Source organism: Homalodisca vitripennis, chromosome 7 (assembly GCF_021130785.1).
Source record: "Homalodisca vitripennis isolate AUS2020 chromosome 7, UT_GWSS_2.1, whole genome shotgun sequence".
Classification (NCBI taxonomy): Eukaryota; Metazoa; Arthropoda; class Insecta; order Hemiptera; family Cicadellidae; genus Homalodisca; species Homalodisca vitripennis.
The window spans coordinates 18878498-18891455 of NC_060213.1; the positions used below are offsets into that span (position 1 = coordinate 18878498).

Consider the following 12958-nt stretch of genomic DNA (forward strand, 5'->3'; position numbering starts at 1 on the left):
AGGGAATAAAAAACATAGTTTATTTGTACCTCTATAACTCGAATTTTATTTTGTTTACCTCTGTAAGTCGAATTACCTCTGTAAGTCGAATTTAGTGAAATATTACCTCTATAACTCGAACTATTCTTAAGTCGAACTATACGTAACTCGAAGAAAACAGCCGTTCCCTTGAAATTCGAGTTATCGAGAGTCGACTGTATTATCAATATAACCAAATAATAAGAAAGCACTGACTCTTAAAAAAGTAAATCACCTAATTTGAAGCCAAAGCTTACATGGCAAAATGGATTATATGAGAGATATTATAAAGGAGTAGATAAATCGTTATTATAAAAGCATTTAAATATTGACTTCAAATTACTTCTTGTCAAGTCATTAAATTACTGTCACTTTTAATGTTGTGTTAGTGATTAATTGGTAAAAATATGAAGAATATTGCAGAAAATGTAAAGAAGTTAAGGGTGGGATTTATTTCACTCTTCTTTTTATATTGTTTGTTTGTTGTCATTCTCCACTAAATTAATCTTGTACTGCTTTAGTTGATTAGTGAAATTCATTTGCCTGCAAAAACTGAGGTAGCTAACTTTTTAGTACGGACATTAAATCTTTATGGCGATTCTTGAAATGGTCGAACCATCTGGCACCTGCAACTCCATCGCTTCTAAAGGGGTGTTTGATGCCGTTTCTTTCACATAGCTCAAAAGCTAATCGGCATATGTCTTTCCGTTTTACTGTACTCAACTTCTGCATTTCTAGTATATTCTGAACAAGTTCTTTCTCTAATTCATCAGGCATTACTGGTTTTCTTCCCATTCTGCTACAAACTGCATCTTCTGGAGGTAAACGAAGTCTTGCAAGTCTGTACAAGGTCGATTTTGGAACAGAAAATATTTTTGATGCTTTCTTACAACTCATCACATTGTCTTGTACTGCCTGTATGGCCTCCAGCATGTTCCGTTTGTTCCACTGCCTTCTTGATTTGTTTTGTGGTTTTAGTTTTTTGCAATGTATCTGCAACAAAATATTACAATTTAGTGATTTTTATTTGGGCACTTTAGGGCTTGGGCCCATATTACCAGCAAAGCAAGAGTCCGTACAATTGACATCAACGTACAAATGTTACAAATTCTTCTAATACTGAACTTGGTAGCGAATGAAGTTTCTGTACTTTTTTATACATCGGGTGCAGTGACAATCGTAACAGCTGCTACAATCTTGCTATTTTGAAATTACTACTTCAATTCAAAAGAAAAATAATTAATGGCACTTCCAGGAGGAAGGACTTTCCATTCTTCAGAGTTCTTTAAGTAACACTTCTTATTTGGTACAAATAAGAATATAAATGTTCGGTCCTCAAAGAATAGTAACTACTTCAGTATTTTGAGTATCCTGGAAAACAGACGCACAAAGGTGCTAATAGTAGTCAGTAGCATGTTCTTGAAATGTGCCATGGAATGTTTGTTCAGATAGCGTTTAAAAATCAAAATTGGTCAGTTCAGTTCAAATATACTTATTCATCAAATGACTTCTAGAATTACAGAATGGTGTCATTATAACTAATCTAGGAATAAATCAATGCTATATGGATAATGCATCCTGAGTAACCTATCCCAGTCCATGTTTGTTTTATTATAAAAATGGATTAAAAATTAATTAAATTTGGAAATTATTATTCATTCTAGAATTTCCTCAAATAATAGGGTTATAATACGTAAAACGTTATATGATATTAAAAAAAAAATTAGGATTGTCTCATTTATCTGACTAAAGACGATGCTCCAATCAATTGTAAGTGCCACCCTGGAATACAAACAATGTATTGAAATATGGGGCTGTTTATTTTTTCAACCTCCGATCTCACACCAGACACGTGGCAGGTCCGTGGTGTGCACAGTAGTCGAGCGTGCATCTTCCCTGCTACATTTGTCACTGTCAAATTCAAGTAGCTAGTTTGCGCTGAGCTGCAGTCACATAAACATGGCCGCCTGTATTGATTCTCCCGCCAAATGTGAGTTGAGGATTGTTATTTGTTTGCTGCAATCAGAAGCTGAGTGCTTTGTCTTTGGAATTTCCAGAAGAGTCAAAATCTTCTCTTTAGTCTATCGCAATAGAACATTTAGGTTAAAAAAAACTTGTACTTGATGAGTGCCAAAAATGTTGACTGATACCCACAAAACGCGCTCAATAGCTTCAGCTTTGACATTCCTTAAATTGATCCTTGAATTTGATATGCGGCCATCTTTAAACTTTTGTTGTGATGGTCGAATGATGTTTTCTCCGTAAACACAGCACACTCTCCGATGAATTTCTGCTGCACTATTCCTTTCTCCTTGCAGAAAACGAATAACACTCCTTAAATTACGTTTGGCAGGAGAATTAATAGAGGTGGCCATGTTTATGTGACTGCAGCTCAGCGCAAACTAGCTACTTGAACTCTACTAAAAAATGTTGTAGCGGGGAATATGCGCGATCAACTACTGCCCACACAACAGACTTGTGTGGCCATCATCATGGTGAGAGATCAGAGAAAAAAACCGCTCTTGTACTTTCTAGTACCATGAATAGTTTGTCTGAGCTTGAAAAGAAATATGCACTTAGTTTTGAAGAAATTAATTTTGATTGTAGGATTTCCTATCACGCTGGACTAGTTCAAGTCTCACCTTGGAAGCACTCTATATATTTTGAGTTCGACAAGATTAATAATGTATTGTCCAATATTATTGTAAAATTTGAACAAAGTAGAACTAATGGTGTGTAGCCATTGTTTCTGATTTGGTTGGCTGTAATATTCTCCGGAAAGGCTTTTCAGTCAGTGTTGAAAAGTATTATTTCTATAATCCCTTTGACTTCAACAAGAAAGTATAAGTATTCACAGTTATGGCCCACTATATTAAGCTATCTGAAACAACTTTAGGATAAAGGCTTAAGAGTGAACTCTAATTAGCAGCCGGGCACATGTTCAAGACTCCGCTCTTAACCTGAGGCTAAAATATTAAACTGCGTTATAAATAGAGTTTTGAGATCTTTAGCCAAATACTGTCCCAGTCAGGTACTGATTACGGCGTATTACGGCTTGATTTACCCCCATCTTGCCTACGGAGTGGTCCTTTGGGGAGCTTGCGCAAACACTCAGTTTCAAAGAGCATTCAGACTCCAAAAAAAACAATTAGAGTAATCGCCAAAATCAAATTTAGAGAGTCATGCAGGGAAGCTTTCAAGAAATTGCAGCTGTTGACTCTGCCGTGCCTCTACATTTTGGAAACAACTTTGTTTTGTATGAGTAAATGTGCCTTAACCAGAGGCCAAGACATACACATGTATGAGACGCATGGCAGAGCAAACTACCGGACTGGGAGACACAGAACGGTAGTTTATGAACGCCTACCCTCGCAAGCGGGTGTGCATTTCCTCAACAGACTGCCCAATTCAATTAAACATGCCCCAACGCCTAAGGCGTTAAAGACTCGCCTCAAACGCTTCTTGGTGTCTCAGGCATTCTATAATGCAGGTGAGTTTTTGGCATTCGACTGGGAGACCGCCCAATTAGAAGACTGACTCTGCTGTGCTAAGTGGGCTGCATTGGCGAAGAATGAAAGAGGCGTGATTGTAAAATTGTAAGTATGAATGTGTATTGTGTGTATGAATGGCTGGAATTTTAGAAACCCTGTATTGACGTTTGCCATACAATGTATATACAATGTCACTGCAATAAAAAAGATTTTGATTTTGAAATAGGAACTCGTCTCAAATTATTAAATGTTTCACATCAGAAACTTGGATTTCAGTGTCTCAATGCTAATGAATTTAAAAAAAACAAACATCTCTGTTAATACTAATTGTTTATAATTTCTATTCAATATAGATGTAGTCATAATCCATTTCAAATATACTGTAAATTATAAACCATCATTATTAACACTCAAAAATCTAAGTTTCTGAAATGAAACATTTATGGATTCGACACAAGTTCCGGTTTACAACACAGTTTTAAACTTTATCCCCATATTAGCCTTAGATGTGCGGAAGGCAGTTAACTAATATACCCTCTTAAGTTTGGAAGATGGACCTCTACTGAATACAGATCTCCTGATTAGAAATCTCCAGTAAAGACAATGGCAAGATTTAATTAAACTTTGCCATCAACTGAAGCTTCAACTCCAAACTCTCAGAAGTAACACAAGACAATGGGTGGGCCAGCAGGAAATTTTTGTGCACAATGTTGCAAATGCGATTCTAGTATTAATAGACAATAAAAATGCTGCAATTTATTTGACGATTGATAGTTTTTGACATTATGAATAGTAAACGCCCTTTCTCACTGATCAGATATAACAAATTTGGAATCACTAAAAATATGTATACAATAATAATAGGAATTATTGCAACAAAAACCAAAATAAGTTTGAATCGGCTACAAATAATTTTTTTTTTATTGTCAGGTTTAATCAAGTACCGTGTCAAGTAGAATAATCTAGACAAGCAGTGAGAGTGACATGGTAATATACAGCAGTGTTGACTAGTGTGTGAGGTCAGTTGTGGGACTGCAGACTCAGCAGACAAATTGTGGCAATTATAGCGTTCACCATTATTTCTGTAATAATGATACTGTACAGTTTGCTATTCAAATCTTTGTACGCCCGCTGTATGAAAACCCTTAAAGATTTACTAAAGACAACATTTACAAACAAATTTGTTTTATTTTTAATTTAATTTAAATCTTACTTTTTTTGTCGAATTTGACACAGGTCTTTTACACTGATTGAAAATTGAGGTACAACACTTTTTCACTCATTGTTTTACACATTATTTACACAGACTTGTTTGTGAATACCTGTTTCAGTAGTTCTTTTCAGTATGGAACACCTTGAAGCAAGGAGCCGCACACAAACCTATATCACAATCACTGCACTGGTAACGCGATTCTCGTCGCACATTACGCTTCGAGCAAACTATACACCTCCTTGAGGGACCAGCTTTCTTTTCTGTTGGAGGGACATATTCAGGAAAGTGACGTTGGATGAGGCGAAGAATGTCTTCTTCAGCAGTTAGTCTTTTCTTAGGCCTCTTACACCAACTGGCCTACAGTGACAACACAATCAGAACTAGAAAACAATGTGACCAATTTTGTGTAGAGATAAACTCATATTATCCTAAGATAAACCATGTTGTTAATACAACAAATTAAAATTTAATGTTACGAACATAATATCTGTGATAAACTGTGGTCGACACTAAACACGTGTTTACCAAGATAAAAGAATATCGGTTTTTTATAATATTGCATGATAAAACGAGTCATAGTACCGCAACAGATTAACTCGTAAGCGGCCCTATTTTATACATAACGAGTGATACGATGCATATAGCCTAACTCAGATATAGCTGTCATCTTGAAACCTAAACAGGTATTAAAAAATGTGCAAGAATAAAAATTGATTAAAATACAATTTTCCATTATGTTTTAAATAGTTTTTATTTTGGGTCTATACTAAAAATAGTTGAGTTATGTTTTTTGCAAAATTGCCAATGGATTTATTTTTAAAACTCAACTTTATCGTATTCACAATTTTTTCTAAAATTGTTGTTTACTACCAAAAAGTTGATAAAGCTGCATCTGGAAATTTCACGAGATATTAAACACGCTACAATAAACGTTATTTGAGAATTCCAAAACACTATTTTGTTTTGCTCTAGAATGCATAATAACTGAGATATAACCATTCCACTTTCAAACTTTGAATGGCAACCATCTTAACCCTTAATGAGCAAAATATTAAGATAGAAAAACACTTAACCACGCATATTGTTTTTATTTAATTTTCTTTTTTCTTTTAACATTATAATTACATAACTGCATGAAAAAAGTATATAAAATGTTTTTAATTAAATATTTTTAAAAATAATTAAAACTTGATATTTTTCAATCAATAATATGAATAAGTTACAATGCCTATATTTTGTTAGTGAGTAAAATACTTGTATATTACCCATATTTATACGTTTAGAAATATTATTTGTCAGTATTACTCAAATATATTACCTTGAAATGGCTGTGGTGAACGTGTTGTGTAGCGTCCTTGGCCGGGGGGGGGGGGGGTCACGACACCAAGACGAGCGAGGCATGGGAACGGCGCGGCACGACACATGTCCGATATTACTGTCACTAATTTCCTACATTAGTCTCTACACAGTACTTGAAGCTCATATTCAATGTCACATATTTTCTATAATTTCCTAAATCACATAATCTGAATCAAATAAAATAGAAACACAATATTTTGTAATAATGTTTATAAAATTTACACAACGACAAAACTCTAAGCCTACAAGTTTTTCACAGTATGGTACCGTTCAAAACATTTATTAGGGTGCAGATATGGTTTATTCGTACATGTGTTACAAAAATAAATTGTTTCGCGACGAACATTGTTTAATTTACAAATGTAGCATCTTCCTGTTCCTTTTTCTTTTCTATCCATGAAATGGGGAGTATTTGATAGGCGTTCCTCCGTAGGGACACACAGCTGAAATAAACATAATGTAAATGTAAGGTTACTTCAGAATCACTGATCACGAGTTGTTTGTTTTGTTTACTTTACAATGATCGTATTGGAAAAGGCGGGAAAACAAATAACACACAGGCCTATTGATACGTGCTGCTACCTACTAAACAGAAAGGCGTACAAGTGTACAGGGTTACATTGACAAGTGCTGCTACGTAGTAGGTCACGTTGAAAGCAACTTGTGGCGACAGCACAGCAGCGAGCTGGAACGCAGCTGGCGCATATATACGGATGCCGCTCGGCAAGGGTTAAAACCTTAAGAGGTATTGGATAAAGTAAAATAATTAAAACTTGCTTATAATTATCTATTATTTTTCTAATGTGTCATTTCGGGTCCACATTAGGAAATAGGTGAATTAAATATTTTCACACACGCGAATGGCTATTATCCTGAAACTTTTTGTTGGTTAAGAATGACCAATGAACTCATCCAATCTATGTGCACGTACTGTCTCTGTAACGAGTTTAGTCTGGAAATAACTCTAGTAATGGTTATAAAACACAAATACTAGTAAACGTATTAAATTTCACTTCATGAGAAGATGATACGAACCGAATCCAAGATGGTGGTACGAACAGTGAAAATAAACAATTCAACAGCTGATGTAACTATATGTCATAATTGAAAATGAAGAAGCAAACTATATGTAAAAAGTGTAGACTCAAATTTAACATTTCTATTGATCAGTTTTACGTTAAAATTAAGTTCAGCCAAATCCCATGGCTGAACATGCACCATAATCTAACTCAGTAACTCTATAAAAATGGAACCTCATACAACTTCACTCAACAACACTCAACCTCATTACTTCATACAACAATTCTTATATGGTCATTAGATCAAAATTATAGCTTTCCCTGGCATATAGCGGCATTTACTGGAAACCACTTGCAAAAATTTTTTCATTACCATTATTATTAACCTGTTGGGGAGTACTGATGGCTATAACCGTCATCCTACCTAGTGTATACTAGAGTAAGCAAAATTATCCTTAATGAACTCCAGGGAGTAAAGAAAATTTTTTTTTGTTTTCATTCAAAATGTATTGAAACCTTACAAAATATCATAATAATGCATTTTTTGGATCTACAACTTAATAAATTCATACATTTTGTTTTTTTGTTTAGAATTTTACAAACGAATGATAGTGTTCAAAACACGGGTACACACAAAGTGCTACTTCACATTTTGTGCACTCATAAGCAGTTTCTTTCCTTTTACGCTCACCCCGTGTTGTATTTGAACACACAAAGCAGCGTTTTAGCTTCCTTCGGCCATTTTCCCTTACTGGTAGTGGGCGGGGGAAATGGTGACCTGACAAGCGTAGCGGCTGCTGGTCTCCGCCCAACGGACGCGTCACATAATTCATAATCTCTTTATTGCGTGTTTGACAACATATAACATTGTATTGCAATAGTCAAATGCATCATAAAATATATCCTAACTACACATTCACTCACAGTCATACTTACATCTCAGCATTCTCACGACACAATCACACAGACTTCGGATCCATGATTTTCAATCATCCCAACGGCTCGTCATGAATTCATCAATCGAGTAAAACGCTTTAGACACCAACAGGCGTCTGAGACGAGTTTTGAATTGATTGAGGTTGTTGGAGTTTTTGATATCCTCAGGGAGCTTGTTGATTAGTCTGACACCCACCTGCTGAGGGAGGTGTTGCGATAATGTCAGTCTGCGTTGATGAGTTCGCAAGTTGTCCCTGCCTCTAGTTTCATATTGGTGAACGTCCCTGCCACTTATCAAGGCACATCTCGATCTGCAGTACACGATCACCTCAAAAACGTAAAGGCAGGGCAATGTCATCAATCCCAGCTCCCCGAAAGATGCCCTGCACGACTCTCTATAATTCAGTTTTAAAATTATCCTGACTGCTTTTTTTTGGAGCCTGAAAACCCGCTCCATTTTGTTTTTGGCACATCCTCCCCAGAGTCTTAATCCATACACAAGATGTGGATGGATTAGGCCGTAATAGGCCGTTTTTAGAACCTCTAGGGTACAGAACTTTGCTAGGTGCCGTAGAGCAAATATGCCTGTGGTAACTCTAGCACAAATGCTATCAACATGATCATTCCAGGTCAGTCCTCTGTCAAGGAACATCCCCAGAAACTTTGTGGAATCTGTATCCTCTAAAAGGGCATCATCCGCAAAGACAGAAGGTCGCATCGCATGATCATGCTGACGAAGACAAAAATTGATGACACTTGATTTTGACTGGTTTGTTGTCAAGTTCAATTCTGTGAAATATTGAATGCATGCGTTCAATCCCACAAAAGATTTGATTTCCAGGTCTTGTTTTGAATTGCTTTTGAAACAGAGAGTCGTGTCGTCAGCATATTGAACCAGTGCCCCAAGTTGGATTACTGAGTTCAATCTACAGACATAAATCAGGAAAAGGAGAGGTCCAAGGATAGATCCCTGAGGGACACCATGAGCCATTTTTATTTTGCTGGAAACGACGCTCGAGATCATCACACGCTGATCTCGATCTTTTAGATAAGACGTGAGCCATAAGTGTGGGAGACCCCGGACGCCACATTTTTCTAACTGTTGCAGCAGTGTCCCGTGATGCACACAGTCAAAGGCTTTGGAAAGATCGAGGAATATGCTTAGCACATGTTCACGACCTTCCAGTCCATCGACAACATTGGACATCGACAACATCACAGCTGCAGCCTCTTCTCTTGGTGCAACATGTGCTTCCAGTATCTTTGAACATTTCACAGTCGAAATAGTATGTAAGAACGCCACTAGAATGCATAAACAGTTGCAATATTGATTGTTTTAGCAACCCCGTCATGGACGGTCATAACCGTCAATACTCTTTTGGGATCAAACGGCTATAACCGTCTGTACTCTTTTGGAACAACTTTCAGCTACTCCTCAACAGGTTAAATGTATTTAAGTTTCTAACTTTAACAAAAAATAAAATACATGAGATATTTATTACACAGTCAGAGCAACATTACCAATGTAAGACATTTTTAAATTTATATGGTGAGATATATATATATATATATATATACAAAAGATGGTGATCTTTTCCTCATTGAAACTTTGTTCTTTCAAACTACAGACATGGTAAAATGAGGTAGCATCATCGACCCTGAAACTAGTTTTACAGACTCTTAATCATACATAATTAATCCATGTGCACGATTTTTCCAAAGAATCATAAAATTATTGTAATTATCACACCTTCTATAGCTACATCCAGACATCTTTTTTTGTTCTCTTAGGACAAGAAGAAGCTTAGAAATTGCACCTAGCCCTAAAAGGACTTTTATGTTGATTCCGAAATGACAGGATACTCAGGATGGGTAAGGTTGGGAGTAGGGGCCACCTCCTGTTGAGATCCACGACTAAGAATTTAGGACATTAATCTGTCATATCCCCTCGGAAGATGAGGAAGCCAGCTACGAACCAGCTCCAGTTAAAACAGGCAGGGAGTGGCACAACCTTATATCTAGGCTAGCAAGAGTCTTTGACTCTTAGGGAATCCCACCAACTCCAACAGTTATCTCCCGCAGTAGACAAGACCTATCGAATTACCCTTGCACCCCAGAATCTCGACATTTGCGGTTAGTGATGTGCCGCTCCTGGACATCCATAAGGTTGCCCAGATTTAAGTGACACATCAGTTTCTGTTTTGCCATTTGTGGGTTCAACTGGAAGGTATAAACCAGAGAAACCTTCTAGAGTCAGACATCTTCTTACTGACTAATCATATTGATGAGTTATATCAGCCAACAATGAGAATATGTTGGTTCTGGTGGCCAAGGAAGGGAGAATGATGGAGACACTCAACCTACTGGGAGTGCGGGTCACGTACAAAGAGGCTCTGCCACGATGGCCCAAGCGGCACAGTGCAATGTGAACCGTGAGTGCAAAATTTGGATAATATTCATCTACAAATTATGTGACCTCAATTAGTAGTATGATTAGTAGTTTTAAAATTATGTAATTCTGGACTTAAATTTGGACCAAATTCTTTTAGTTTGTTTAGAATTTTACTTTTAAAGTTTGAATTAAAGAACGTTATTATAAATTTCAACTATTTTTCTGCACCTCACTTGTATATTTTGAGAAGCAGATGCCATGGCAGACTTCCCCACAGCTGGTGCAAATTGTTATTGATCTCTTCCTTACTGTTTTAAAATCAGGCCCCCTCTTTGTACATACAAAACAAGTCTTTTCTTCTTTTCCATGCAATTTTCTAAACCAATTTTCCTTTTGTAACCCTCCATGTGGACCTAGATATGGATATGGACAAGGTTTATTCTGTTTTTAAATTGTCTTCCGGATTGGATTGTTTACCAAACACCACAGAATATTACAGACATATTATTGAAAATACACTTTATTATGTCGAGACCTAAAAATAGAGAGAAATATAAACAAAGGACCCTAAAATAGTTGGTGGCGAAAGTTCATCACCATTGCATTTCTCGCTTATACAACTGATGGTGAAAATCCGTCATGTGGCACTTGAAGTGTTAAATAAAGAAGAACTCATTTATAAACTCTTAGGAAGAGGGAGTGATGTGAATAATTATAGACAACAATAGACAATAGACAATATTCTTTATTAACAACATCATCAAGACATGTTACAGAGTCAAACAGTTTTTAAAAAATGAATTGTATTATTAAACGAGAGGTCTTTTTAAAATTCATCATTCCATGAGAAGAACTCATCGAGCGATGTGTTATCTGAAGATACATTATATTTGAATAATAAAAATGTGTTTAACTGTGATTTATTATGTCTACATTATTTATCTGATATATATCCAATAATTAGGCATATTTGATAATTCCGCATGCCTCGAGTCCTGAACACGTCGGATTAACGGAAGTTTACTGTATGTTGTTATTATAGTATTAGTAAACGTTGTTCTTGGCATCCTTGGATAACCATCACACATATAGTTTGTGTGAAATTCCAAAGTATGTTGATGCAGGAGCACACTAAACAAAAATTTACAGACATTCTTATCCAAGGATACTACAGTATAATACAATACATGTATTCGTGTAATACATCAGTTTGTAGAACTCATTTGGACTACAAACCAAAAATATTTGTGGGACTAAAAAAGGAAGTTAGACTATAAAAACAGGGGGACAAATTTATTACAATATGTGTCTAAGCTGCGGAAATTACAAATTTTCTAAAGTTTTGTGTAAGTTTTGAGTGTGTGGTGCTTTTCAAAACACTGTGTAGGACATAAATTTGGTTTTTGAGTGCAGGTGGTACAATAAAACGTTGTCTTTCCTCTTGATTGTTCTGTTGCTGCACTTGTCAGTCTTTGTTCTTATCATTTTCAAGGCTTCTTAGGAAGTGCTGCTAGCCGTTAAAATGTTCAAGGATGTCACTCAAGGACTTGTGCTTGCACAAGGGGAAAACCATAAAAACTAATTGTTTATTGAAACACTGAAAAATAATTCTGTTTAATTCCTAACTATTTTTCAGGTAAGGCTAGTAGTTAAAAACTTTGAATTATAAACTTGCCTAAAAACTAATTATTTTACACAACCCTATTTCACACAAAAAAGACATTCCAGAACATGACTAATTATGACAACACATATTTATTGAACAAATTGTAGTTTAACATCAACAACACTCACGATCACACACAGTGAGAAACAAACAACAGCAGACGCGAGCCACGTTATAAACAGCTGTTAGCGTGTTCTTTTTGTTTAGTCAGACACCAAAAAACAATAATGCTGACTTCTGATATAGATTGAAACAAAGAAGATGTAGTCCTGTATCTAACAAACAATATGAAGAGTTCCAATACTGGCCACTAGAATACAGCAGTTTACGGGTTTGCTTAATGGTGCTATATAGTGCCTTGTGAGCGTTGTTGAAATAAGTTTTTGCTGCTATAACACGCCATACGACCAGAAAGAGTTAAGATAAATTTCTTGTTATTATTAATTTTGTACGTAAAGGGATTAAAAATTCTTAAGATATTCTACATCTTAGATCTTAGAAGACTGGTGCATGCTCTGTACTTATTGCTGCAGTTGACTAGAAAGTATTTTTAGATGACCTACATTCCGTGGCAGGGGAGGGGCCACCCTTTGTCTACCTCTGACCACCTGTCTGCTTTACGCGTTCTACAGAGCCATAACCAAATATATCCATTGTCTGCCGTTGGCGTGTATTACTGCTTCGTTGGTTGTCAAGAGTGTGTTTATTATGTATCTCGTTTTTCTTCATCATGATATACAGTTTTGGGATCACATTAAATTTTTTATCTTGTTTTAGAGTGGTGAGACAAATTGTATTTTATTTTATGACTAGAATTTGATGATGTGATGAGATGGAAAGTCTGGTAAGATGATAGGCCTTATC

At 36.0% G+C, this 12958-nt stretch overlaps 2 protein-coding genes across 5 annotated transcripts in view; one reads left to right on the forward strand and one right to left on the reverse strand.

The window, feature by feature from the left end:
* Positions 1–12958, forward strand: part of LOC124366957 — a 230921-nt gene that overhangs the window by 108784 nt on the left and 109179 nt on the right. The gene's annotated exons all lie outside the window — the stretch shown is intronic.
* Positions 1–12958, reverse strand: part of LOC124366956 — a 61340-nt gene that overhangs the window by 30629 nt on the left and 17753 nt on the right. The window contains exons 8-9 of one of the 4 annotated variants that reach the window (XM_046823579.1): positions 4832–5079; positions 876–1011 (exon numbers count right to left, since the gene is read on the reverse strand). The exons of 2 other annotated variants lie outside the window; for them this stretch is intronic. In XM_046823579.1, the coding sequence (XP_046679535.1) occupies positions 4837–5079 (243 nt within the window). In that variant the 3' untranslated portion in view covers positions 876–1011; positions 4832–4836. Of the gene's footprint in view, positions 1–409; positions 1012–4831; positions 5080–12958 lie in introns of those variants that run through there. One more of the 4 variants, XM_046823578.1, reaches the window with a different exon arrangement.